Source organism: Cutaneotrichosporon cavernicola (assembly GCF_030864355.1).
Source record: "Cutaneotrichosporon cavernicola HIS019 DNA, chromosome: 1".
Taxonomy (NCBI): domain Eukaryota; kingdom Fungi; phylum Basidiomycota; class Tremellomycetes; order Trichosporonales; family Trichosporonaceae; genus Cutaneotrichosporon; species Cutaneotrichosporon cavernicola.
In genome coordinates this window covers 610,851-637,030 of record NC_083393.1, presented here as the reverse complement: position 1 = coordinate 637,030, position 26,180 = coordinate 610,851, and the positions used below count along the sequence as shown (strand labels likewise).

The window sequence follows — 26,180 nt, the reverse complement described above, 5'->3', positions numbered from 1 at the left end:
CGAGGTGCGTCATGTGACTCGGTCCAGAAATGTATACCAAATCAGGACTTTGTCGGGTGCGCCGACCATGACTCTCGGCATCTTGCATCTTGGCTCGATCGAGCGCTGCAATTTCGACAGGCACAATCCCACACCCGAACGAGCGCTATCGGAACTGGCCTGGCGCGTGGCGCGTTGCGCGTTTGGCCTCAACCTCAACTGGTAGCTGAAAAGTCGGACGGGATGGGGAATGTGGCGACGTGTAAAGTGCGGCCCGGATAGAGATGGTGGCTGGCTGGCATGCTCTGTGTATAGTGCATCTCGGATGGATCTGTGTATGGTATTCCTGGACTTGGGCCCGAGAGAGAGAGGGCCGGGCGCAACCGTGGGCGCTGGCTGCTTTACTGAGCTCGTCGCCTCGGTCGGCACGTGGAGATATCTTGCCTGCCTGCGGAAGGGGAGGGGCTGCGGAAACGATGCGGACGAGATGGCAAGGCCAGTCGCCGAGCTTGATCGATCGGGTGGGCAGCCATAGTCGTGCAGCGTCATGCCGAGTTTGCATGCACAGGCCAATGCCAGGGTTGGAGGCCACACTGTTGCTGCTGCACAGTGGTGTAGATGTGGTGGGGCAGGTTGGAGGCCCCGGAAAAGGTGATAGCCGACAATGTTAGCCAGTCAAATTGATATCTCGGATACATCTGCCAGGAGCATCCCTGAATTTGTTCCGAGTGGTCCAACCTGACAACGATGCACCCGAAGTTTGTTGTCCAGCCGGGTCCAAACTCGAGCTCAGCACAATGAAGCAGGGCTGAGGCTGAGGCTGAGGCTGAGGCTGAGCATGGATGATGGTATAGGGCGCCTGTGTCCGTGTACGCCGGGTCGGGAAGTGTGTTGGATGGGATGTGGATGTGGAGATTGTGGGGCGAGTGATGCGATGCGATGAACGTAACAAGGATTTGTCGGAAGGCATGTGGCCTGCGTCAAAGGTGAAAGTGACGCAGTTCCACACTCTAACACTCCTCTCTCCCTAACGCTTTGCTCTCAAGGTACAAGGCACAATGATTACAGGGTATTCAAATCCTTAAGGCATGTACGCTGGTTTACGCACTGTACTAGCTGTACAATGTACAATGAATCACAAAGTGCCAAGCCACTTTTTTACTGTAATCTATCGGAGCCCCCTCGACCTTGCTCGACTTGCCCCGCATGGCTGAATGAACCCTCGTACCTCATCCCCGGTTATAGCGATTCCCCCCTCTTCCCCCTCTGAGCACCCGCCCCAACTCGGAACAGTTCGCTGCTGATCAAACATGACTGGTCCACATACTCTCAGGGTCCACATCCTCAAGTGACCGAATCTCGCTCTGTTCGGAGCCAGTCCAACCTGAACAAACTGCTGGCATGGGAAACCCAATGTATGCCTCGTCAGAATGATATAAGAAGGCGCAGTCTGCGCCTTCTCATCTCCATCAACCCAGCTTCCTCTCCAGTCTCAACCACTACTACTACTCCTCCCAACCCAACCCAACCAAACAAATCTCCAACAATGTCCCAGGAGCAGATCCCCAAGACCCAGCTCGCCGCCGTCTCCGACGACGCCTCCGGCTTTGAGATCCGCGAGATCCCCGTCGTCCAGGCCAACGAGCTCGAGCCCGGACGCGCTCTCGTCAAGGTCCTCTACTCGGGTGTCTGCCACGTAAGTCAAAGCCTCGTCTGCCTCCGCTCACATTAGACCGACCTTCACGTCATCAAGGACGACTGGCCGGTCAAGGCTGAGCGCCCCTGCATCGCCGGCCACGAGGGTGCTGGTATCATTGTCGCCATCAACGACCCCATCTCCAAGCTCAAGGTCGGCGACAAGGTCGGTGTCAAGTGGATCGCCCACTCGTGCAACCAGTGCGAGTTCTGCATTGCCGGTGACGAGCCCCTCTGCCTCGAGGCCAAGTGCTCGGGCATCAACGCCCAGGGCTCGTTCATGCAGTACTGCCCTGCCTACACCTCGCAGCTCACCCCCATCCCCGACAACCTCGACATGGCCGAGGCTGCCCCCATTCTCTGCGCCGGTGTCACCGTCTACAAGGCCCTCAAGAACTCGCGCGCCCGTGCCGGCCAGTGGATCGCCATCCCCGGTGCCGGTGGTGGTCTCGGCTCCCTCGCCGTCCAGTACGCCAAGTGGATGGGCCTCAAGGTCATCGCCATTGACTCTGGCGCCGAGAAGAAGAAGTACTGCGAGGAGATTGGTGCCGCCGCCTGGGTCGACTTCAAGGAGTCCAAGGACATTGTCGCCGCCGTCAAGGCCGCTACCCCCGACGGCCTTGGCCCCCACGCCGCCATCATCACCTCGCCCCAGCCCGAGGCCTACCTCATCGCCATGGAGTACATCCGCCCCCGCGGCACTGTCGTCGCTGTCGGTCTCCCCCCCGCCGGCGCCTACGTCAAGGCCGACGTCTTCTTCACCGTCCTCAACAACAAGACCCTCACCTCGTCGTACGTCGGTAACCGCCAGGACGCCATCGAGTCGCTCCAGATTGCTGCCGACGGCCACGTCAAGTGCCGTATCCAGACCGTCCCCTTCAAGGCCCTCGAGAAGGTCTACACCCAGATGGCCGAGGGCTCGCTTGTCGGCCGTGCCGTCCTCGACCTCTTCGCCTAAGCGCAAGCTTGAGGCGACAGTGCCAAAAGGCCTGAGCGCTCGAGGCTAACCAGCCCTCGCCCAGACCAGGTCGGGATCTGACTAGTGGAGCATCTGAAGTTTGGGGTCTCTTTTTGTTATCAGCAGCAGCAGTAGGAAATGCAGTCGTGTCGGAGTGACCAGAGTTTGCCATCTTCTCCTGCTCCCACTGACTGGTACATGTGCTGACTAGGGCTCTCCGTGCGATGGTGGGCCCACTCGCATCGTCTGCACCCACCAATGCACAACAATGCACACCAATGCTCACCAATGCACACCATGCACACCATGCACACCATGCACACCATGCACACCAATGCACACCAATGCACACCAATGCACTCCAATGCACGCCAATGCACACGCTGACGCTGCGCTGACGTTGCGTGAGTGGCGCCCAAAAGATGCCCGACACGCCACTGACCTCACCACACGCCAGGGTCGGCCTTTGCGTCCGGCTTATCGCGGCTGACGCGGGTCTGCCCTCGGCCCGAACGTTGTGTGGAACGTTGTGTAGGAACCTCGTGTGGGCGTCTTTGTTTTCTGTGAGGTCAGCGATGTGCCCCGAGCGATGTGGCTTCTTATATGCACGAGACCGCACGGTCCGCACGGTCCTCACTGCCAGGTCCTCACTGCCAGATCCTCTGCCAGAGTCGTACAGTCCTCTGACCGGCGAGTCCTCAGTCTACCGAGTCCTCAGTCTACCGAGTCCCAGTCTACCCAGTCCTCTGACCACGATCCTGGCGGGTTCTGCGGTGACCTTGTGACCTCCCAATCCACTCTACCAGCTGACCACGGAACGCCATATGCCTGCCCACTCGACGCCATGTATGCTTGCCCACTCTCGTCAACCGACGTAACCGCACGTCTGACGTCAACGGTTGGCAGCCGAGCTGACTGCTGGATAAAGGGCGAGCGACAATGGAGAAACGTAGGCGAGCGACAATGGATAAAGGGCGAGCGACAATGGACAAGATCACCTGCCAAACTATGAGAGCAAATGAGATGCAGGCGGCGAGTAGTGCGAGAACAGCGCTGAGACTTGCCAACATATGAATACCTCTATGTCTGTTTGCTCGCCTGCAGGCTTGCTCATAGCGTTCCGTGCGTTCGAGTCAGTGATGCAGCGGGGTTCCGCGCCGAGATGTTCCTCCCTCTCTCACTGAGCTGATATTGGACCGACGCTGCGTTGCATGTTGTAAAGGCTGGGCCAAAGATCACCTTCCCTACACTGGGCCAAAGTTCACCTTCCCTACACTGGGCCAAAGTTCACTTTGAGCCACGTGGGTATCACCTTATTTGGCCCCCACCGTCGCGCCCGCCTCGTCCAACGCGTCAGACACATCTCACGACCACGACCACACATTCCGGCCCACGATACCCACTGCCCGCCATGGCAGCAGAATTCGACGATGTGTACGTCGCCCACAGACCGTGCTGATTGCAGCCTCATGAACCAGCCCGTCGTCATCGACAATGTACGCCCGACATGCCCGACATGGCTGAGCTGACCCCAGGGCTCGGGCACGATCAAGGCCGGCTTTGCGGGTCAAGAGCAGCCGACATGCTATATCCCGAGCTTGTAAGTGGCTCTTGGCTCGGCTCTTAGCTCTTTACACTCGCTGCTTGGCTCGCTCTTTGCACTCGCTGGCTGGAAAACACACTGATCGCAGCGTCGGGCGGCCCAAGCACCCGCGCGTGATGGCCGGCGCGATCCAGGACACGCATTTTATTGGGAAACGCGCGCAGGAGTTGCGCGGCCTCCTCAAGATCAAGTATCCCATCGAACACGGCGTCGTTACAGACTGGGACGACATGGAACGTATTTGGAACTGGGTGTATACCGAAGGACTGAGTGCTCTGTCCGAGGAACACCCAGTGTTGTTGACAGAGGCCCCGCTGAATCCGCGGCAGAATCGCGATACGGCAGCCCAGATCTTCTTCGAGACGTTCAATGTTCCTGCATTCTTCACTTCCATTCAGGCCATCCTGAGTTTGTAGGTCTTTGATCGACAGTTGCTGATGATAGGTATTCGACGGGACGAACGACGGGTATCGTGCTCGATTCGGGAGATGGTGTGACCCACGCAGTGCCAGTCTTTGAGGGGTTTGCCCTGCCACACGCTATTCAGCGGATAGACCTCGCTGGACGGTAGGTCTCAAAATTCAAACAGAGCTCATGTCAGCGACGTCACCGACCACCTCCAGCTCTTGCTCCGTAAGGCTGGGCATTATCTCCACACGTCGGCGGAGAAGGAGGTCGTCCGGACTATCAAGGAGCGGACGTGTTACCTCTCACTCAACCCTATCAAGGAGGAGAAGGACAACGGCGGCGCGTGGGAGGAGTTCCGTCTCCCAGACGGCAAAGTTATCCAGGTACGCCCAACTCGTGGCTCAACTAACAGCAGCTTGGCTCGGAGCGCTTTCTCGCCCCAGAGATCCTGTTCAACCCAGACCTCGTTGGGGAGGAGTATCCAGGCGTGCACCAGGTCATTGTCGACTCGATCAATCGCGCAGACCTCGACCTGCGCAAGTCGCTGTTTGCCAACATTGTGCTCTCGGGCGGCTCGACGTTGTGCACCGGTTTCGGCGACCGCCTGCTGCACGAGGTCAAGAAGCTCTCGCTCAAGGACGTCAAGCTCAAGATATACGCGCCTCCCGAGCGCAAGTATTCTACGTGGATAGGAGGCTCGATCTTGGCCGGCTTGTCGAGCGCCCGCAAGATCTTTATCACAGCCGACGAGTACAAGGAGGACCCAGACATCATCCACAAGAAGGGCTTTTAGTAGACAATGTGTAACGCCATGGGCGGATAGAGTGTAATGTATACCTGCCATTCACATGCATCTATAACTTTAATGTGTCGGCTAGATCTTGGACGTGTCGAGGTATTGCGGGCCAAGTTGGTCGACGCGTGTGACGCCAAGCAGCTGCATCCCGATCGCGATCTCCTCCTCAAGGACTGGAGTTAGCTCGGTTTAGATTGCGACCAACTTTCCACCGCTTTCTCGACTCCGTCCGAGCCCCACCCCGTCGCAGCGTAGATGAACGGCCGGCCCAGCCCGACCGCTGTGGCGCCGAGACACAACGCCTTGAGAACGTCGGTGCCATGCCGCACGCTGCCGTCGACAAAAATGTTAAAGTTCTTGCGGTGCAGCACCTGCGGCGCGTTCTTGTTCACGTCATACAGCACCTTGAGCGGTGGCTGCGCAAAGTCCAGCTGCCGCCCGCCGTGGTTGGAGAGGACGACAGCATCCGCGCCGTACTTGTAAGCCAGCACAACGTCCTCCCACGCGCCGACGCCCTTGATCACCACAGGCAGGCCCGGAGCATACTTGCGCACAAAAGCAATGTCATCCCACGACATGCGCGCGTCGTGCGCACTGAACCTTGCTTCAGCTGGCTCCCTCACTTGCTTACCCGAAACGCTGGCGCTCGCGACTCAGCGGCTGCCCGTGTGGTGCCGGGTTTGCCTCGGCGTTCAGTCGGCGCTCCGTCTCCCGCTTCCCAAGCTGCAGTGAGCTTGCGCCTGCTTTCCGAGCTCACAGTCACAGTGTCTGCCGTAATCCAGATAGAGTGCGCGCCAGCCGCGACAGCCTCTTCGATCGCCTCGCGACTGCGCTCCCTTACCGTCAGCTACATTCTTGCCGCGCAGCTCACCGATCAGGGTTCAGATATACCTGCCACCCGATATGCTGGCCGTCGCGTGCCGCAGCCTTGACCTCGTCGAGCGAACGCGACGCGTAATGTGAGAGCACCTGGAAGATGCCGGTTGCGCCCGCCCCCCGTGTAACGGCGACTTCGCCCTCCGGCTGGCCCAAGCCATTGCGCGCAGTCGGAGCGACGTACACTGGGATGCTGGACTTGACGCCAAGGAACTCGGTGGACGTGTCGACGTCGTGCACGTCACGCATAATGCGCGGCCGGAAGAAGAGGCGCTTGAAGATGGCAGCGTTCTCGGCCAGGGCTGGTGTCAGCTGAGAGTGCAATGATCTGACGGCTGCGGGTCGGCTCCCGGGTCCATCAGCATCAGGTCCAAGGCTCACCGCCCTCTGTGTCCGCGCCCGTCGAGTAGTACGCCCACGCGTGCAAGGGAAGGAGGTCCTTGGCATAGCGCTGGCGTCAGCTTGCGACTCTGCTGAGTTTCTCGCACAAGCCGCTACGGCGAATGCGCACCTCAAAGTCTGAGATCCCAACAACCGAGTCGACACCAAACAGTCTCTTTCGTGCCGCGTCAATCCGGTCGTCCTCGGCGTTCCGCTGAGACGCCAGAACCGCGAGTTCTGCTGTCAGCTCATATCCCAATCTCCCCAGCTGCCCAGCCTATCGCACCTTCGGGGTCAATCACGCCGACGCACGGCACCTCCTTGGCGTACTTGTGGATAGTGTTGGGCGGGTGGATAGCATGGAACAGCTTGGTCGTGTCGCGCCCTCCGTTCTCGAGCAGGATGCGGCTGCCGCCGGGCTGGTGTCAGCAGTGTATGTGACCTCGAAGCTGGCGTTGAATCACGACTCTGGCTTTGAATCACGACTCAACGCACATGGGTGTTGGCGAACTCGGACACGCTGTCGTCAGCTCTCTCTCCCTCGCACTAGCTTGACTCACTCATACACCTTCCCATCGATGGCAACCCACAGCGACCCAGCCTGCCAGTGCTTCCCCATCTCTTCGAGGGTGATAATCCTCTCGCCGGACTTGGTAACCCGAGACGCATCGGCGTGAGCCTGAGGAAGGATGGTGTAGACTGTGCCGGCCTGGTATCAGCTGCCACTCAGACTAGGCAACTCACGACAACAACAGCGCCAGCGGCAGCGAGCGCGGCACGCGTCGCGAACCCGGAGCTGACAGTGCTGGCAGTTGAGGAAGCGAAGCGGCGCTTGGTACAGCGCACCGCGCGTGCAGTGCGCACCAGTGGACGTGCGAACATGATCACTGGAAGAATGGAAGGTTACAAGGTTGGACTGTGTACCCTGCCCACCTCAGAATCTAAGCCAGAGCCGATGTCGGTTGACGGTTGGGCTCATCCGTATCCGATGGGCCAGTTGGTGAGTCCCCAATCAAGCCGACGGATAACGGACATCTCCGTGTCTCGGTCTTACAGGGCCAATTGTTGGAGGTATATTACGATTGAGAATGTAGCTTGTGATCCTGTTGAGGGTGAAAGTGTCAAAGGCGAAGTGTTGTAGGTCGTAGAATCCTCTGCGAAGCGTGAACGCACATAGAGCATTCTGAACGGATGCGCCTTCCCTTGGCCTGCGCTGCACCCACCAGCCACTGCTCTTTGTCCAACTTTGCTAATCCACCCTACCTGTATAGGGGTCAAAATGTCCATTAGGATTAGCTCCGGATTATGTTTGTTGGGCATGTTGGGCCCATTGAGTGAGGCGCGGCAGTCGATCAGTCGACCATCTGCACTACCAACCAGTTTCGCATCCTCGCTCCTTCTCGACCAGAAAAAGGATGAGACGCCCTCGCGTTTGTCCCGATGACCACTGACAGGATCGAACTGCCGACCTTTGCATTACTAATAGGCTCTGCATATTAGTACAATGCTCTAACCAGCTGAGCTAAGCGGCCGATGAAAGTAGCTGCACTGAGCTGTCACCTGATCGGCCTGCCCGTTCTCTCGTGGACTGAGCCCCTCTGCGTTCTTTTTCCCGACTTGTATGTATAGGAGGAGTGGTCTTAGGACCTGCCAACTCTATCCTGGCTGTTAGGAACCCAACCTACGACGAATGTGGCGAATGTGGCGAATGATGAGCCAACGTCACGACCTCCAGCCCCGTAATGCACGACAAAGTTCTTCGCATATCGTATCCTACACCTATCTAGCACAAAACTTATACCTAGCAGTTGTCAGGAAGACGCTTGACAAACAGAACTCGGCTCTGGTAATCGCGCGAGTCCCAGCTCATCTTGAGACCGGAACGCATGAGTTCCGACCCCGTGTACGTCTTGCAGTCGACCTCGTACGCGGCGTTGAGGTTGAGGCCGGCAAGCATCAGCGGCGGAGAGAACTTGTGGATGCGGGACTGCATGCAGAAGGCGAGGAGTACGCCCTCGCTACCGTCCGGGAGCATGAAAAGTGCGGCGGGGTAGTTGCTCTCCGGGCTGGCGAGGCGGTACAGGTCACCCTTCAGAACGTAGGGAGAGACCTTTTCAGAGAGAGCGACAATGTTGTGGATCTGTCGCCGCTCGTCGTCGTTCATCGATTGCAGGTCCAGCTCGAAACCAAAGGATCCACCCATCATCGCGACATGGGCGCGGAACTCGAGCGGCGTCACACGGTGGGTTTGGTGGTTCGGGACGGCCGAGATGTGTGCACCCATGCTGCTTGGGGGGTAGGCGAGCGACGTGCCAAACTGGATGTGCAGGCGGTCAAGGGCGTCCGTGTTGTCACTGGTCCAGCTCTGGGGCCAGTAGTGCAGGAGACCCGGGTCGAAGCGTCCACCGCCAGATGCACAACCTTCCCACAGGATGTGCGGGAAGCGGCAGGTGAGGCTGTCGATTACGCGGTATAGTCCGAGCATGTAGGCGTGGGCGGTGGCGGGCGAGGGCAGTTCGTGGATCGCGCGGTTGTTGTCCCACTTGACATATGAGACGTCCGCCGATGCGAGAACGGACCCAATGGCGTCGATGATGTAGTCCTGCACCTCGCGGCGCGAGAGGTCGAGTACGAGCTGGCTACGCTGCTCTGTCCGTTTGTGCTTGCCCGCGTGCAAAACCCAGTCGGGGTGCGCCTCATACAGCTCACTCTGGGGGTTGACCATCTCCGGCTCGACCCAGAGACCAAACTTGAGCTTGTCCTTACTGCCGCTGACCTGGAGAGCGGTGGCACGGTCCACCAGGTCCTTGAGTCCGTTCGGGAAGCGGTCGGGATTTGGCACCCAGTCGCCCAAACCAGCGTGATCGTCTGTGCGCGGGTGCTTGACGCCAAACCATCCGTCATCCATGACGTAGAGCTTGACACCCAGCTCGGCGCAATCCTTGGCCTTGGTGTACAGCTTCTCCGCGTCAAAGTCAAAGTACATGCCCTCCCACGAGTTGAGGAGCACAGGGCGGTGGCGGTGGGTCCATTCAGACCGACTCAGGTGGTTGCGATACAGGCGGTGAAGGTTGCGGCTCATGCCGCCGAGTCCTTGGTCCGAGAACACTGCGACGCACTCGGGCGTGGTGAACGACTCGCCTGGTGCCAGCTTCCAGTCGAGGTGGAGCGGGTTGAGGCCGATGTTGGCGCGCACGCGGTCGGTAACGAACCGCTCGACCTCAACCGCGAACGAGCCAGAGTAGACAAATGAAAGGCCGTATGCCGGGCCGCTGGTCTCGCTCGTCTCCGACGACACAAGCGCCACGAAGGGGTTGAAGAAGTGCGACGAGTATCCACACAGGCTCTGGAACCTGGCGTCAGCTTTTCATATCCAGCCCGCAAAAGCTCACCCCTGGGTGCCGACGTCGATGCGGCGGCGGACCTGGTTAGTCTCGCGTGCCCAGTCTCCGGCAAGGTAGACCATGTCCCACTCCCCCGCGTCGAGGTTGAGGGTGAAGCTGGCAGCACGCTTGATCTCGACTTCCTCACTGCCCTTGTTGGTGATAGTGTACGACTTTGCGACCGCGTTGTGTGACGGGAAGACCGAGTAGCGGAGCGTGGCCTCGAGACCGCTCTCCTCGTCCTCGAGCGTGACGATGAGTGTCGAGACATCCCGATCGCCACCAAATGTCGATGGCAGGCCCTCGAGCTCTGGTTTGCCCCTCATAACCTGGTATCCGGTGTACTTGAAGTCGGTGACGGTATGGCCGGCACCAGTGCGAATGTGGATGGCGGGGAGGCGGAAGTCGCCGCGTCCTGAGTCTGGGAGCTCGCGTTTCTCGTCGGTCATGCCGGTCGCCCAGCCCGAGATGTGCCCGTTCCCGACCTCGGTCGGCTGCACCGCTGCTGGTGTACCGAAATGGTCGTGAATCAGATCGCCATTCGCGTCGACGTGGAAGGCGTAGTTCATGCCCCAGGCATTGAGCGAGAAGGCGCGCGACCCAAGCACACTGATGGCGGCCTTGACCTCGGTCACCTTGGCGCCTGATGTCAGCGAGATCGGTAACAGGTACCCACCTCCGTTCTGAAGAATCTTAGTCATGGTGCGTGTGATGAATGGAGGGAGGGAAGGAGAGATGGGAGCTGGGAGCTGATAGACTTATCTGCTCCGCGTTATATGGTGAACTGGGTGTCAAGTGACTCTTTTGATGTGGGGTGGGTGGGCCGACATGCCGAAGGATGACGGCCAATTCACGGGCCGAGGATACCGACATCTGATAAAGGACCGAAGCGGGCCGAGTGACCGAGTCATACATCCACGTGGTGTATTTCCGGTGGAATAGGATATAGGATAGTCAGGGATCCAGGGATTATTGTTGTGGTGTGGGACGATGCACCAAATGACCATGCCATCACAAAGAATCCTGGGTGGAGGTAACATGTTTAGCGGCTTAACCTTGGAGGTTGTATGGGTGGCTTGATGACTCAAACCCATCATCACAACATCCACATCCACTACTTATACTGTCTATAATGAACAGACCTCCTCATACACAGCTCACAGGCCTCGCATTATCCTCTCTTTCAAATCAACTCCCAGCACGCATAAGCGTCCCTCCATTCCCTATTACCTTACACCGCCGCCTCATCCTCTCTCTCACAGACCATGGTCTCCTGCTCAAGCCCGTCGGCATCGTCCCGGTGTCCGAAGACCCAGCTGTCCTGATCCACTGGGGACTCAAAGGCAAGGTCGAACCTTATGGCTCGGCACCCGCAAGCACCGGCCAAGGCGATGACGAGGTCGAGATTGGCGGTGTGCTTGGCATCGTGCGGTTATGGGACGGTATGTTGCACGCAGGCCCGAGCTGACCAAAGCCGCATACCTTTGTGTCTTCCTTCCCGCAACCAAGCAACCCACACGCCTCTTCCAAACCGACGACGACCCCTTCAGCGACCAGGAGCAGCAGCGGGTCGTCCATGAGATCTTTACCCTCACTGACGTGCACTTTGTGCCCCTTGTGCCCGACCTTGCCAATTTGCAGATTCGGCACCTGTCCAGGATAATGGTACGTCATGCGCCCTGCTGTTCTGACGCAAGTTGAAGCGGGTACCGAAGAAGCCAAAGCCCAAGACACGATGGCGTCTGCCATGGTCGCCTGCACTCGGCACAGCTCCATCGACGGACGAGGAGTCGTCCGAGTCCGAATCGGAAATCGACTCGGCAGATATATCTCGGAGATCGTCTGAGATTGCACCCGAGGCCGACGAGACACCGATCCCGCTCCCACCACCTCCTGAGGAAGACACGCCCGAGGCCCGTGTCAAGCGGCGTCTGTCACTAGGCTGGGGCCGCTTCAAGCCTCGACTGGGGACGCCGCGGACCAAGCCGTCCACCAATGCAGCGACCACAACTTCTGAGAAAGAAGGGGAAGAGGAAGTTGATGAGCAGGAGATGACGGTACTTCCCAAGGTCACGGTCGAGCCTCCCCTCGACGCTGTGCCCGAAGGGGACGAGAGCCGCTCGTCCACGCCAGTCGACGTTCCGCCGTCGCCCTCGCTCTCAGTGGCCAGTGCAGGCAGCGACCGACCGTCGCGACCTGGTACACCGACCCCAGCGCCCATCATTGATGCGCCGCAGCGCCGGGACCTCGAGACCAAGATCCTGCGCCAGATGCAGCAGGAGCTGGGGTCGGGCGAGTTCTACTACTCGTTCGAGTTTGACTCGTCGCACACGCTCCAGTACAAGAGAAGCCGCCTGTCGACCCGGACGACATCGACGTCTCTGCTAGAGCAGCTCCTAAGCGAAGGTGGCCCGCCCGAAAAGCCGTTCTTCCCACGCTCTGGCAACACACCACCCACTTCGCCTGGCGCGCGCTCCGCCAGATCGACAACGTCGGCCGCCGAGATGGGCGACATCGTCGAGCCCGACGTCCACCTCCCTTTGTGGCGACGGTACGATCGGCGGTTCTTCTGGAACGAGCACCTCATGCGCGACTTCATCGACCTTGGGCTACACGCGTACATCCTCCCCGTATCACAGGGTTGGGTGCAGGCCTCCACATTCACGATCCCCCTCCCCCCGACACTAGCCGACGAAGAAGCACTGCCACCGATCCCCGTCAACATTGCACTTATTTCGCGTCGAAGCAAGGAGCGTGCCGGCCTGCGATATCAGAGACGTGGAATTGACCACGAGGGTCACGTCGCCAACTTTGTTGAGACGGAGATGATGGTGCGCGCTCTCGTCGGTGGCAAGGTCTCGCTCTTCAGCTTTGTGCAGATCCGCGGTTCGATCCCGCTCAAATGGAGCCAGACGCCGTGGTCGATGAAGCCGCCGCCTGTTCTCGATCTCCCTGTTGACCAGACATTCTCCGTTGCAAACTTGCACTTTGACGACCTGCGCCAGCGCCACGGTCCCATCGTGAGTCCTCAGTTGAATACCTGCGAGCAGGCTGACACCAGACCGTCGTCAACCTGTCTGAGCAGCACGGCCGGGAGGCGGCTGTTACGAACGGGTTCACAGAGCTCGTGGCGGATCTCGGTCGTCCGGATATCCACTACGTCCCCTTTGACTTCCACGAGCATTGCAAGGGCATGAACTGGGCCAATATCTCGGACCTCATCTCGCAGCTCGATTTCAGCGCCATGGGCTATCTCTGGTGCCTCGAGGGCGATGCCGTGCGGGAGCAACACGGCGTGTTCCGGACCAAGTGAGCTGGTTTTGTCCCCCATGGCTGACACGCAGCTGCATTGACTGCCTGGATCGCACCAACGTAGTGCAATCGGCCATCGCGCGCCACGTTCTCACCCAGATGCTCCTTCAGCTCGGTGTCGTCGTCGACCCAGCCACCAGTAACATCGAGACAGTGTTCAACGACAGTTCGTCCCCAACCTGAGTGCGCTGACATCAGTTTGGGCCAACAACGGCGACATGATCAGCATGTGCTACGCGCACACCACGGCGCTCAAGGGTGACTTTGTGCGCACGGGCAAGCGCGACATCTCTGGCATGGTGAGTTGACATCACGGTAGACCGCTCACCGCAGCTCAACGACGGTGTGAGCTCGCTCAGTCGCATGTTCTACGGCGCCGTCACGGACTTCTTCGCGCAGGCTGTCATCTCCTTCATGCTTGGCCACCGCAACATGGGTGTGTTCAACGAGTTCCTCCAGGATCTGCAGACGACCGAGTCGTCTGCCCTCATCAAGCAGTCGCGAATCCGTGCCGCCGCCAGTGAGCTCATGGGCTTAGATCTTCAGCTAACATCGCAGTTGAGACGAGCTCGGCACGTGTGCTCAGTGAAGGCGAACACCGTGTCGCGGGTTGGACGCTCCTCTCCCCGGACCAGCGCAACACCACAGTCTCACTCAAGCTTGAGGAGAAGGTCTTGCTTCTTGTAGGATAGGATGACGAAGCTATCTGACACCAGACCAAGCAGGCGCTCTACGTCGTCTCGTTCAACTATACCTTGGAGAAGGTCAACGAGTTCACCCGCATCCCGCTCAAGTCCATTACCTCGATCCAGAAGGGTGAGCTCGTTTTAAGAATTCTCAAAGCTAACGTCAGGCGCGTACATCCTTTCGGCGCTACAGGAGGCCGGGCGTGACGCGACTGAGAATGCCGGTTTCGTAGTCCGCTTCTCCCCTGCCGACGAAGGGACGCGATACAGCACCTTCTCGATCCGGGCAAAGGACGTAGCGACCCCTGCGCCCAAGAGCCTTTTCGGCACGCCGACCAAGCTCAAGCGCTCGTCCAAGTCTCCAGTCAGCACGCCCAAGACTCCCAAGACCCCCGAGGCGGTAGTGGAGCTCTCGGCAGTGGACCCCGACGCGGACGAGTTCTTCGCCTTCAAGGCCCTTCCTCGCGAATTTGCTGCACGTAACGGACCCGCTTCTGATGATGAGGACGACGACGTAGGCCTAGAAGCGGGCGAGACGTGCGCCGCGACGGTCGACCGTATCGTACGCCGCATCAGGGACCAGTGTGCGCGTGTCCATACGATCGGGGACGACTTTGTCGAGAACAAGGACGTTGTTAGGTGAGCTTGAACTTTTGGAAATAGCTGACAGCAGCATCTCGGATGCTGAGAAGCTCGTCTCTGTACTCGCGAGGGTCGATTACGCTTGGAAGCGTTTCCTGTGGCTCTGATCTGATTAATGATCCAATCGCCCTGCATTCATAATCGATATCCTGTATCAATATCCCCAGCGCGCCAGGCTAATCACCCCTAATCCGTATCTGCCAATCATTAGCACTGCATGCATGTCCTAATCACCATGCTGTGGGCTGTGAGGTGCGATGTTAGGGCAAGACAGCGCTGTGGAACAGACTTTTTGGAGTGAGCTTACCGCGCTGTTCATCGGTGATTCTGAACAGCACGAGTGCCTCGTTAATGCACTACGAAATGAGTTCTCGCCACCCAAGAGGTCCATGCGCAATCTCCCCCCTCTCACAGCATCTTTCAAGTTGTTAGGTAAATAATGCTGCAAGACCAGATCAGATATACCTCACAGCATTGTCCAGATCCATCCTTGAATACGGCTATCCACTCGTTACTGGGTAGCGAAGACAATGACCCCACCTAGGAGGTTACTCTTGCCCTCCTCTCTGTACTACTGCGCTGTTCATATCTCTACGTGAACAACGTTGGAGCCGACATTCGGCGTACTGTCCATAGACTGGCAATCTGAACTGATCGCACCAGTGCGAGTACGATTCATGCAACCCCTCAGGCTTCCACAACCGTCACGCACACGTCAAATGGGGCAACGCTGTGTACAAGCTAGATACATCATAGCCACTCAGTGGCAGAATCGTCGTCGAGAGCTGGGTCGTGTCGCGCATAGGTGCAGGGTATATTAGGCGCGATGTGGATCCGGGAAAATGTCGAGGTATCAATGGGAATCTAGGGGTGGGATGGTACGGGAATTGGAGCCAATATGTTACTCGGTAGGCTTGTCGTCGCCCTCAGTGTCGTCCTTCTCCGCGCCGTCGTCCTTATCCGCGCCGTCGTCCTTCTCCGTACCGTCGTCATTCTTCTCGCCGCCGTCTTCCCTCTTAGCGCCCTCGCCATCGTCTGCCTTCTCCTCCTTCTTCTCGACATCGCCCTCGACCTCAGCCTCAGCCTCAGCAGCAGCAGCAGCCACCTCCTTGTTCGCCGCCACCTCGTCCGGACGCGGGGCCTCACGCGCCGCCGCGAGCCCAAGGCGGCCGATAGGCGACCGGCCAACTGGAGCGGGCACTTTGCGGGTATCAGCTGCCGGGGGCGAGCGGGCGGGAGTAGACTTGGAGGGCGGCGACCGCGCGCTACTGGCACTGCTCGTGCTGCTCTTGAGCGACTTCGGCCCAGTGCTAGGCTCCCGCTTCGTCGGCGTGTGCGACGACTGCACAGCCGCCGCACGCGCGCGGCTCGCAGCGGTGCCCTGCATCAGTCGGGAGGTGGACGCACTCTGCGCCGAGGGCGGCGACCTCATTATCGGGGTCGAGTGACGGGGACGGCGCTCCGTCGGCGTGGGTGACTTGTGGGAAGGTGTAGGCGTGGCGCCGAGACTCGAGCGCGGACGCAACTTGGCTAAGCTGCTTGCGGTCGGCTTCGAGGGACTGCTGTCGCTCCCTACACTGCCGCGAGAGGCGGAGCTGCCACCAGTCCGCTGGGAGACCATGGACGCGCCGGTGCCCTGCTGCGGAAACGGTTGGGCGCTCGCTGGGCGGCGAGGCACTTTGTGGGGTGGCCGGCCGTCAGACGGGCCGGAATGTGACGGCTTTAACTTGGGCATGGACAGCTTGGGCTTGAGTGCGCGCGGCGGGGCAGGGGAGACGGATCCAGGTGTCATGCTCGGCCGAGGGAGGGGCTTGCCGCGGCGATCCTTGAGCTCGCCGTGGCGTTCTTTGAGGTCCTTGGTGTCCTTGGCGTTCGTCCTTTGTGCTGTGTGATTCTTCAGCTCATTCTCCTTTGACGGCTTGAGGACCTTGGGACGGCCCTTTGTTGCGACTTTGGCCGTGTCCTTCTCCTTGCTCTTGAGGGGAGATTCCGCGGGCACAGGCTCTACATGGACAGACTTGGGCGGTTCTGGCTCGGGCACGGGTTCGATGATCACTGGCTGGGGTTCAGGGGCGTTGTCGATATCGGGCGTGGGCTGGGAAGTGGAAGGAGTGTGGTTGTCGTCGGCGACATTCTCGGCCCAACCGCTTGCTCGGCGGCCTGAGCTTGAGCTCGGGCGACGGGGGGTGGCATCGCGTGTCACCGCGATCTGGAAACGGGATACGAGCGAGGCGACCTGGCGTGAGCGGGAGAGGGAGATGGGGGAGGGGGCGGGAGGCACGGGTGGGTAGGAGGGTGAAGGAGGAGAGGAGGAGGGGGTGGTGGTGGTGGAGGAGGAAGAGGAGGAGGAGGAGGAGGAGGAGGAGGAGGAGGAGGAGGAGGAGGAGGAGGAGGGGCGGGTGCGTAGGAGGAGATGGGTGGGTTAGAGGGGAAGGGGTGGGGCCACGGGCTGGTTGGACGGGGGGGAAGGGGTAGATTTAGCAGGTGGAGCGAGTGGGAATGCGCCGACGCGGCTGAGAACGGGTGAAGGGGAAGGTGGATCTCGCTCGAGGTGTGTAGGGCGGTGTGGGACTACCATCGTATGATGAATAGTGGGCGCCGTCAGACGATGGCTCCACCAGCGACGCGTCGACCCACTCGCCAGACTTGAGACTTGTTGACAGGCGGCTCAGCACAGAGACTCACGTTACCCTGTGAACGCTCGATTGGGAGTGGCCTGGTGTCAGCGGTGGCGTGGGAGGGACGTACATGATGGCAAGGGTGAAGATGATGATAGATTAGTGAACAAGAAGAGAAAGGAGTAAAAGGAGAGTGGAGAGTGGCAAGTTGATTGTTGTTAACGAGGGTGAGTTAGTTGACGGAACAGAGGGACAGAGGGATGGAACAACAAGGCAAAGAAGGCATGTGCATGAAATGCGAGGTTGGGTGGTCCAGACCTCCAACCTAAGCTCCAGGCTAGCTCTAGCTTTAGCGTCCAGGGCAATTAGGGTCAGACGCGTCGCACCCGATTACGTTATTTGGTCCCAATGCGCTAATCCATTACGGCCATTACGTTTTCCAACATTACCGGGCCATTACTTTGCCCCTTTCCCGTCCTTGGACATGACGATCAATGCCCTACCCTGCTCTAACTAATACCTAATCCAAACCTAGCGCCGGCGCCAAGCTACACGATACAAAGTACAACCGCGTCCCACAAACCAATGCCTGCTAAATCATTGCTCACCAGTCCCTGTTCCAGTTCCCGAACCAGTCCCTGTGTACTCGTCCGCCGGTGGCGAGTCGTAGTGAACATATTCGCTCGACTGCCGGTCGTATGACTCGTGCGAGTAGTCGCTGGGCGCTAGGCGGTTCGTCATCGCCAGGGGCGAGGGCGGGTGCGTCGACGTGGCCGAGAGCGGGGGGGGTACGGGCGACGTATTCGATACGGCTGACAAAGGGGAGGGGATGTGCGAGCCAAGTGCAGTGCGTGGCGTGGTCGTCGCGGACGTCGGCGAAGACCTAGGAGATCCAGAAGCCGATAGTGGCATGTATGGCGATGAGGTGATGACCGACAATGTTGGCGGCGGTGCGCGTTGGGTGGGAGTAAGCGGTACACCTTCCGGGTCCTCGCCGAGATTTGGACCGCCGAACCCGCTTTGGCTCGATCCCTGGCGCCTCTGTTGTGCCCACGCAGGGTTGTACACTGGTGGTACGAGTTCGTACTCGTCTACTGCGCCGCCGTCCTCCTCCTGCGCGACCTGTCGCTGTGGCGGTCGCCGCAAACTACTCCCATGCTTGAGCTCGGCAGCGATGGGGTGTACAGGCCCGTTGATGTTCGTGTTTATGCCTGACATTCCCGTCATGCCTGTCAAGTGCGGTCCAATGGTTCCGGGGAACATTGTCCCAACAGGGCTTGGCGCCACCGAGGTCGGTGAGATCGGCGAGATTCCGCCCGGGCTCGGTAGAGTATGCGTCGTTCGGGAGCCAGTCGGTGAGGGGAGCAACGAGTGTTGTGGCGTGACGTCGATGGGTGACAGTGGTGGTCCCGAGTCGTTGCCCAGAAGCTGAGTGTGTCCCGATCCGGAGGCAGCTGCCAACATTGCAGCCTTGCGCAGCGCGCTGCCATTCAACATTGTCTCGTTCCCGTTCGCAACAGGAGTGGGTGCAGGCGACGTGTTGATGTACGGCGTTGGACGAGCCGCGCTCATGTCGTTGAGCTCAATGTAAGGGTCCTCATCGACATCGAGGTTCGAGGATGACCCCTCCTTGGGTAACAGTTGAGTGTTCTTCCCCTTCCCTCTCTTGCGTTTCCTCCAGCAGAACCACCAGAGGAGCCCAGCAATGATCGCAGTCCCACCCACGCCACCCACCACGCCAGCGATAATGGCATTATTGTTGGTTGGAACCGGCTCAGGTTGGCCCGGCAAGATCGGTTTGCTGCGCGTCAGGGGCGCCCCACGTGTCATCCAGCATCGACTCACTCTCGTTCGTTGTAGAAGGTAACGGTGGTTAGACCTAACGACGTGCCGTTTATCGGGTTGGTGTCCCAGTCCTCGTACGTCGTGATACCGACAGTGTAGTTTGTCTGCGGGTCCAGTGGCGCAGCATATAGCAATGCCGGCGCTTCCCACGCGTTGTACGCCGAGAAGAGCATCTGCGAGTCGGCGAGCGGTGGCAACGGATCCCAGTCGAGTTGGAACTCGTCGCTATCCGGGCGCACTGTACCGTTGATGACGATCCACGCTGTCCGAGGCGGCACCGTCATGTTGACTCTAGCGCCGTCTTGGCCCACTAACGATGTAAAGTTGACGGGCTCCTGGCCGCCTGTGCGTCAGCGCGTTCTGCCGCAGGTGACTCACCGACACCACCGAGCGTGTCCCACACCTTCCAGTCGCCGGTAAAGTTGAAGAAGGGATTAAGCGTGTGGTTGTCGAACACGAACGGTTCGACGTCGATCTTTGTGTCTTCGAGTTGTTGGCTAGAGTCAGCGCGTCCTCCCGACTACGCACTGCTTGATCGCCGCGCCAGTTGTGACGCGTATCCCTCTCACTGTCCAGTTGCCAGACGTAAGGGAAACCTGGATCTTGTGGAAGGCCCAGATGAGATTTGTGGCGGAACAGATGACGCCAGGCGTTGGCGTGCAGTTCATGGGTGTGCGGGAATCGATGATCATCTGCAGCGGCGCAACGGGAGCCGAGTAGTTGAGCCCCAGCACGTCACCAAGCAGGTCAAAGCTTGTGAGTGGAAAGTTGAGGTAGAGGCTCGGCGAGCCGCCGGGTCCAGTGGCGTTGGCAAACTTGCCCGACTCGCCGATTCCTGCTTGCCCTGGTACATAGGTTGTCCAGTTTGAGCCGGAGAACGTGTCGTTCCACGTAAAGCGCGAGGGGTCGTCAGCTGTAGGCCCAGGAGAGTAGGACCACAGCGCCGACGTGTCCTCAATGGTGTAGTTGAAGAAGACGGGGTACTGCCATGACGAGCCTGGCTGCTGCGCGCTGGCTATAGCCGCGAGGGCCGCGGCTGCTATTATGAGCGCCGGGGCCATCATCGGCATGTGCCGTGGCGAGACAGGGCGGGAGAGGGAAAGAGTTGGGAAATGTGCTTGGAGGATGGGATGGTGTTGTGGATGGTTTTGAGAATCGAGATGGGTGAGGGTCACGAGGTTGAGCTATGTGAGGCTGGGTAGGGCTGGTTAGGGTGGAAGCAAACCGAGCAGTTGGTTGTGGGAGGTCCAAAGGGGTTCTAAGGGGGGAGTTGAAGGAATCGTAAGGAGGCGGTTGGGGTTGAATGCCTCTCAAGGAGTGCCTTAAAGCGACCTCTGACCCAATCGACCAAGTCAAACCCAGTCAAAACCCAACGTGCTCAACAACCGTAACGTGTCCCCGGTACCTTGTGCCCTCAAACTCCCATGCATTAGAACAAAAAAGCACACATAGCCACTGCTGCTGAGGCTGCCCACTGAGCACACGGCTCTCACGCAACGCAGACGAACCAATTCAGACATTTCAATGACGCCGGGTACCTCTTCGCATCGCGCTGACCATCGGGGCACTCGTCTAATAATTCCTGAGATCTGCTATGTCCGCGGGCTTGCTGTACTTGTACTGATGAAACAAAAGAATCGAGATCAGCCGCGGGGAATATGGTGGAACCGAGCGACCTCGGCACCCTCTGTGGCTTGGCGGCGGGGGTGGGGCTGGGGCGCGGCTTGGCGTCAAAATCGGTAGGGGATCGTAACATGGGCTTATAGCATGTGGAGCGCCGAGCGATGTAAGGAGGGGGCGTTCGAATTACACCGCTGGCCAACACCAACCCAGCCACCCTACGGCGCAGCGGCCCGGCGACTCCGGCGACTCCGGCGGTTGGGTTCATTCCTTAAACCGATCGGTTCTTCTTCAAATTAAATGTCCCGGAAAATCCCCGGCAGATCTCATCACGTGCCGCAAAAGTTGGCCACTACCTCCCACCTCAACCCATTTGGATCGCTACAACAACATTCACATATCCGCAGAATAATGCGGCAGAAACGCGCAAAGGCTTACAAGCGAGTCATGGCACTCTATGTGGGGACCTTTGGGTTCCGCACGCCATACCAGATCCTTTTGGGAGATGACTTTCTCGTGGAAGCGGCCAAGCAGAAGGACGTCGATTGGTGGAAGATGCTCGGGACGACTGTGCAGGGGGAAGTTAAGCCGAGTGAGTCAAAGTCGCCAAGCTGCGAATCCCGAAGGGATGAACGATGGAGCATGGCTGAGTGGTGGAGACGATAGGGCCGAGAGCCGAGAGACGGAGCCGGATGATGGGGCTTGAAGGACCTCGCAGGGAAGGTTGAGATGGAGAGACACTCGGCCGTTCATCATGAGGCAGCTCTTTTTCCCGGACGTTAGCTGACACCAGTGATCACGCAGTGTTGCATCGAGGCGCTGTATCGCAAGGGAAAGGAGTTCCAGCACGTTGTCGACATGGCCAAGCGCGCCGAGCGTAGGAAGTGTAACCACCGCGAGGCGGTTGCGCCGGGAGACTGTCTCAAGGACATGGTTGGTGAGTTGGAGCGAGCCTGTAGGGGGAGCCATGTGGGTGGGTGTGGAGGGGGAGGGTGGGTGTGGAGGGAGAGAGTGGGCGCGGAGGCAGAGGGGGGATGGGGGAAGGTGGATAGGCTAGGGTTGGGCTGGGGAAGGTGGATGGACCGCTCCTCAAGTTTGCTGACCTCAGGCGAAACCAACAAGCACCGCTACGTCCTTGCCGTGCAATCCCAGCCCCTTATCACGAACCTCTCAAGAGCCCCTGGCCTCCCAGTGATGCACTACAACGCGCGTGGCGTGCTGGTCCTCTCGCCTCCCTCGACAGCGACGATCCGAGCCAAGAACGCCGCTGAAGAAGGCCGTCGTACGGAAGGCACAAAGCTCCTGGAGGGAATCAAGGACGGGGCGAATGTCGTTGGAGCATCGGAGCCGCAGGAGGGGAGGCGGAGGAAGGTCCAGGGTCCGAATCCGCTTAGTGTTAAGAAGAAGAAGGTGGTGGAGGAGGAGGGAAAGAAACGCAAGGTTGAAGAGGAAGAGGAAGTTGGAGAAGAGGACGAAGGGAGGCGGAAGAAGAAGAGGAAGCGCGGGCGTGGTAAGGGCGCAGTGGCTACTGCTATTGCTGAAATCAATGCTGCGGGGGGAATTGGCATGGGCGCTGCAGAGGAAGGGAGCGAGTCGGACTAGACCAGATGTATTTTTGCATGCCTATGGATATGGATAGGAAAGAGCTTGATCTGGATCCAACTGGTCAATACGAGCTGAACCAGCTCACCCTCAACTTGGCCTAGTACGCGACCCACAGCTGGGGGCTCATGACTGCCGTCAGCTCATCCACGTATCCCCGCGGTCTTGTTGCAACTCACGGCTACGCAAATTGTACCACACGTCATGAGCAAGTTCGAGGTCCCATTTACCGTCCCTCTTCTCCCCGCGGCGGAGAATCACATCTTCCTCCAACTCGGCCTCATTCTGAGTCTTGAGGAACTCGGAAATTGCCACTTCGTTCTTCTCGAACCGGTTCTGGCCATAAACCTGTTCGCGGAGGGGCGAGCCCAGCGTGTCGGCCTTGGTTGCCTGGCGGAACTCTGGCATCCCAGCGGTCGAGCAAATAAAGACCTGCCATCAGAAACCTCCCACTTGGAACTTTGCAACTTACAAAATTCTTGACTTTGCTGACATAGACGCCGGGCCTAAAAATGTCGGTGAATGCGCGGCAGTTGGGAATCTCGCTGACCAAAGTAGCGACAATCCGCCGGGTCAGGGGACCATTGACGGGCCCGGCGACGTTGACCACAACCAAGCCGTCCGAGGTAAGGAGAGACTTGGCCTCGGCCCAGAACTCCTTCGTGAAGAGGTAGGTGGGCATGCCGTTTGCGCTGAAGACGTCGTGGATGAGGTACGCGTACTTGGTGCTCTCGTCAGCGTTGTGGACATACATCGCGGCGTCCTCGACCTCGACCTTGACGTCGGGGAGGTCGAAGTAGTCCTTGGCGGCCGCAACGACGGCCGGATCAACCTCCACCGCCGTGACGTCCAGCCCACGTCCGTGGTAGTAGCTCGCGCCGATGCCAGCCCCGAGTCCGAGAACGAGTACCTTGTCGTTCTTGACCGGGGCACGAGCGAGGAGACACACCTCCTGCAACGTCATAGCAGTGAAGACGCTGTCGCCGAGCTCGGCGCTGAGGCCAGTCGGGTCACCGTTGTCGTGCATCCACATACCGCCGATGAGAGTCTTGTCGTTACGCAGGAAACGGTATCCGTCGGCAACGTTGTCGCCGACAATAATACGTCCCGTGACGCTAGCCACCGACTTGTGGATGCGCACGCCATCCTCGGCAAACGGAGCCTGCTTGTACAGCGTGAACCCGGCAAACGCAGTCAGGAGGGGAAGGGCGCGCAGGGCGAGGGTGAGTTTGGCGGGACGCCGGCGAAGGAGTCCTGGATATGCTTGAGCGACGGGCCTGTCGGTCGGCGGCTGCTCATCCTTCTTCTCTGCCTTCTCCGTCTTCTTGCCCTTCTTGCCCTTCTTGAGGGCGGCGTCTACGGTGTCGCTGCCCTTGACCGGCGCCGGCGCTGCCGGCTCAGCCGGAGCAGCGGGAGCAACAACCTCCTCGGGAACCCAGAGATACACGACCGAGATCGAGTTGAGCATCATGCACATGCCCAGCATCTGGTGTCAGCGTCGGCCACAACGTTAACCCAGTTGAATCTACTACTACATTCAGGTTGCCTGAGTCAGCTGCAACATTCAATTAACTGAATGAGTCGCAACATTCAGGTAAACTGAATCATCAGTCGTGTGAAACTCACACCGAGTTCGGGCTCGTCAGCCAACCCGCGGTAGATGGTATCGTTGCTCTCCATGGTGTCGCTGACCCAAGCGAGGATGCTGACGGGCATAGCGTACGCACAAAACGCAATGAACGGTCGCACAGCACCCTGGCGTGTAACGGGGGGTGCGCAGAGCTGGTGTCAGTCTAGCCAAGGACATGCGAGATACAAAGTTGGCCTCAGGAGTTGGGTAGGAGGGCATCTGGGGAGACGAAAACTCACGGGGAAGATCAGCGCAACAACAGGCGCGCAGAGGACGACCTGCACAAAAACCGCGCCCCACTCGGGTCCCAGTTCACCAGCAAACTCGGCGAGCCAGCGCCCACTCCGAGCGAGGGCAGGAAGGGCGGTCGCGTAAGCAGCCAAGAAGAGGAGAGTTGTGGCTTTGGGTCGCTTCGATCCCGGAATGTACGTGAAAACCGCACTTGAGAGTACGCTAACTGCCGCGAGAGCGGCGTAGACCTCTAACTTGTGGGCTGCGAGAGGGAGGGAGTTGAAGTGCGTCCGGATCATGTGCCGGATCAATTGAAGGTGCGCGGCCACAATCGCTGGGCCGAACCATTGTACTGCTGTCAGCTGATACACTTTGGATAGCTCACAGAACGGCGCCATGGTGGACTTTGGAGGATGGGAAAAAGAGAAATCGAGCGCGATGGAAGGGGGAAGAGTGGCGTCCCCGGGTATATGTAGGGGACGATAGTTGCGATTGACCACCTCCACCGGCTATACTGTATGAAGTGGGCTTCCGGCACCAATCTCTACTTGTTTGCACCCTACGCAATCCAGTACGAAACAACAGCCACTATGCATCTACATGCCATCTACAGGTAACACCTCACGAGACCCTTGCCGGCCTCGGCGCCCATGCTCTTGGCGAGCCCGTCGACCTGGCCCTGGAGGCACATCATCTCCAACCGCGAGTGCTCCTTGGTGGCGGAGCGGAACTCTGAGCTGATGATAGGGAGCTCGGCCTGGCCGGCCTTGCGGCGACGCACATTCTCCTCCTCGCGCTCCTTGACCATGCTCTCGTGCTTGGCCTTCTCGCGCTGCAGCTGACGGTTCATGAAGGCCAGGTTGTTGGCCTCGTGGCTGTACAACTGGAGGCCGTCGAGCGTGTTGCCGAGGTTCTCGGGAAGCGATGTCGGGAGGGGGTTGACGAGGGGAGCAAACGTCGGGGGGAGGGGAACGGCTGGGGCGGCGAGGGTCGGGCGAGTCTCGGTCGCAGACGTGGTCAGGGTCGCGAGGAAGGCGCTGACGAGCGACGAGCTGGTGATAGTGACGGGGAGGGGGGAGAGCATGGTCGACGCGGTAATCTTGTTCTCCTGGAGCGCGTTTGCGTCCCACTTGCCCTCCTTGGCGGCAACGCGGGCGCCCTCGCTCAGCTTGTACGCCTTGAGGCTAAGGTCGCCGGACGCGGCGGCCTTGCTCGCGTCGTGGATGACGAGGATCGCCTTGCCGCGCCCAGCGGCCTTCTCAACGGCGACAAGGAGGTCGACGGCTCCACGAGTGATGAAACCGCCGTTGTGGGTCGAGAGGTAGACGCCGACGGGCGAGTCGGGGGTCTGCACCTCGCGGAGGTGGTTGAGCAGGCGCGTCGAGTACGACGTGGCTATTGTTAGTTCTAGTTGGCTGTCTCGCCACCCAACTCACCACCGAGGCTGCTCTCGCCGCCGGGGAGGGCAAAGCAGTCCTCAACCTCCATAACGCCGTCGAGGTCGAGACCCAGAAGGATGCCCAGCGCGTCGGGGTGCGACGAGAGGGCCGTGTGCGGCGGCGCCTGACGGTCCTGCTGGAACGAGTGCGCGGGAGGCTGGGGCAACGTGTCGGTCGAGTGCTTGGAGATCTTGAGGAACGCCTGAGTGTCAGTTGCATTCTCTCGTGAATAACAAAGTAGTACGCACAAGCGAGTTGAGCTTGACGCTCTCGACCTCACGGGCGGCCTCAACGTCAAGGAAGCCCTCCATGCGCGCGGGCACCTTGGCGGGAGCTGGGGCGGGGGCGGGCGTCGGCGCGACCTGCGCGGGGAGCGAAGCCGCGATCGCGGCGGCCATGGACGTCATGTTGGCGTCTTTTGGGGGTGGTGGGGGGGTGGTGGGGTGGGAGGGGTAGGGAGGGGGATGTCGATGCTG

General features: G+C 59.4%; 9 protein-coding genes across 9 annotated transcripts; 4 read left to right on the top strand and 5 right to left on the bottom strand.

Annotated features, from left to right (window-relative positions):
• Positions 1-1,525: 1,525 nt before the first annotated feature.
• ADH1 (uncharacterized protein) lies at positions 1,526-2,632 on the top strand (the record flags this gene model as incomplete). The annotated part of the gene is made up of 2 exons (XM_060598067.1): positions 1,526-1,675; positions 1,712-2,632. 2 exons carry the CDS (start codon positions 1,526-1,528, stop codon positions 2,630-2,632), a joined length of 1,071 nt encoding a protein of 356 aa, XP_060452783.1.
• Positions 2,633-4,043: 1,411 nt separating this feature from the next.
• On the top strand, positions 4,044-5,436 carry ARP1 (uncharacterized protein; the record flags this gene model as incomplete). The annotated part of the gene is made up of 7 exons (XM_060598056.1): positions 4,044-4,066; positions 4,098-4,128; positions 4,168-4,232; positions 4,324-4,647; positions 4,680-4,802; positions 4,837-5,026; positions 5,059-5,436. The coding sequence occupies 7 exons, from the start codon at positions 4,044-4,046 to the stop codon at positions 5,434-5,436; spliced, it is 1,134 nt and encodes a 377-aa protein (XP_060452782.1).
• An 81-nt stretch (positions 5,437-5,517) lies between these two features.
• Positions 5,518-7,578, bottom strand: CcaverHIS019_0102330 (uncharacterized protein; the record flags this gene model as incomplete). Its single annotated transcript, XM_060598045.1, has 11 exons — positions 5,518-5,612; positions 5,645-6,039; positions 6,071-6,162; positions 6,197-6,275; positions 6,311-6,617; positions 6,697-6,766; positions 6,827-6,933; positions 6,983-7,115; positions 7,192-7,216; positions 7,257-7,405; positions 7,441-7,578. 11 exons carry the CDS (start codon positions 7,576-7,578, stop codon positions 5,518-5,520), a joined length of 1,590 nt encoding a protein of 529 aa, XP_060452781.1.
• Positions 7,579-8,497: 919 nt separating this feature from the next.
• CcaverHIS019_0102320 (uncharacterized protein) lies at positions 8,498-10,780 on the bottom strand (the record flags this gene model as incomplete). The annotated part of the gene is made up of 3 exons (XM_060598034.1): positions 8,498-10,049; positions 10,089-10,722; positions 10,756-10,780. The coding sequence occupies 3 exons, from the start codon at positions 10,778-10,780 to the stop codon at positions 8,498-8,500; spliced, it is 2,211 nt and encodes a 736-aa protein (XP_060452780.1).
• A 431-nt stretch (positions 10,781-11,211) lies between these two features.
• Positions 11,212-14,826, top strand: CcaverHIS019_0102310 (uncharacterized protein; the record flags this gene model as incomplete). Its single annotated transcript, XM_060598023.1, has 11 exons — positions 11,212-11,521; positions 11,554-11,744; positions 11,777-13,099; positions 13,141-13,388; positions 13,424-13,557; positions 13,590-13,690; positions 13,725-13,911; positions 13,950-14,074; positions 14,108-14,207; positions 14,245-14,716; positions 14,751-14,826. 11 exons carry the CDS (start codon positions 11,212-11,214, stop codon positions 14,824-14,826), a joined length of 3,267 nt encoding a protein of 1,088 aa, XP_060452779.1.
• Positions 14,827-15,620: 794 nt separating this feature from the next.
• CcaverHIS019_0102300 (uncharacterized protein) lies at positions 15,621-20,246 on the bottom strand (the record flags this gene model as incomplete). Its single annotated transcript, XM_060598012.1, has 6 exons — positions 15,621-16,955; positions 17,405-17,435; positions 17,984-19,138; positions 19,183-19,525; positions 19,561-19,679; positions 19,711-20,246. 6 exons carry the CDS (start codon positions 20,244-20,246, stop codon positions 15,621-15,623), a joined length of 3,519 nt encoding a protein of 1,172 aa, XP_060452778.1.
• A 967-nt stretch (positions 20,247-21,213) lies between these two features.
• On the top strand, positions 21,214-22,404 carry CcaverHIS019_0102290 (uncharacterized protein; the record flags this gene model as incomplete). The annotated part of the gene is made up of 3 exons (XM_060598000.1): positions 21,214-21,394; positions 21,596-21,739; positions 21,911-22,404. The coding sequence occupies 3 exons, from the start codon at positions 21,214-21,216 to the stop codon at positions 22,402-22,404; spliced, it is 819 nt and encodes a 272-aa protein (XP_060452777.1).
• A 100-nt stretch (positions 22,405-22,504) lies between these two features.
• Positions 22,505-24,663, bottom strand: CcaverHIS019_0102280 (uncharacterized protein; the record flags this gene model as incomplete). The annotated part of the gene is made up of 6 exons (XM_060597989.1): positions 22,505-22,536; positions 22,584-22,836; positions 22,877-23,890; positions 24,031-24,186; positions 24,274-24,617; positions 24,651-24,663. The coding sequence occupies 6 exons, from the start codon at positions 24,661-24,663 to the stop codon at positions 22,505-22,507; spliced, it is 1,812 nt and encodes a 603-aa protein (XP_060452776.1).
• A 209-nt stretch (positions 24,664-24,872) lies between these two features.
• CcaverHIS019_0102270 (uncharacterized protein) lies at positions 24,873-26,111 on the bottom strand (the record flags this gene model as incomplete). Its single annotated transcript, XM_060597978.1, has 3 exons — positions 24,873-25,660; positions 25,702-25,906; positions 25,953-26,111. The coding sequence occupies 3 exons, from the start codon at positions 26,109-26,111 to the stop codon at positions 24,873-24,875; spliced, it is 1,152 nt and encodes a 383-aa protein (XP_060452775.1).
• Positions 26,112-26,180: the final 69 nt, after the last annotated feature.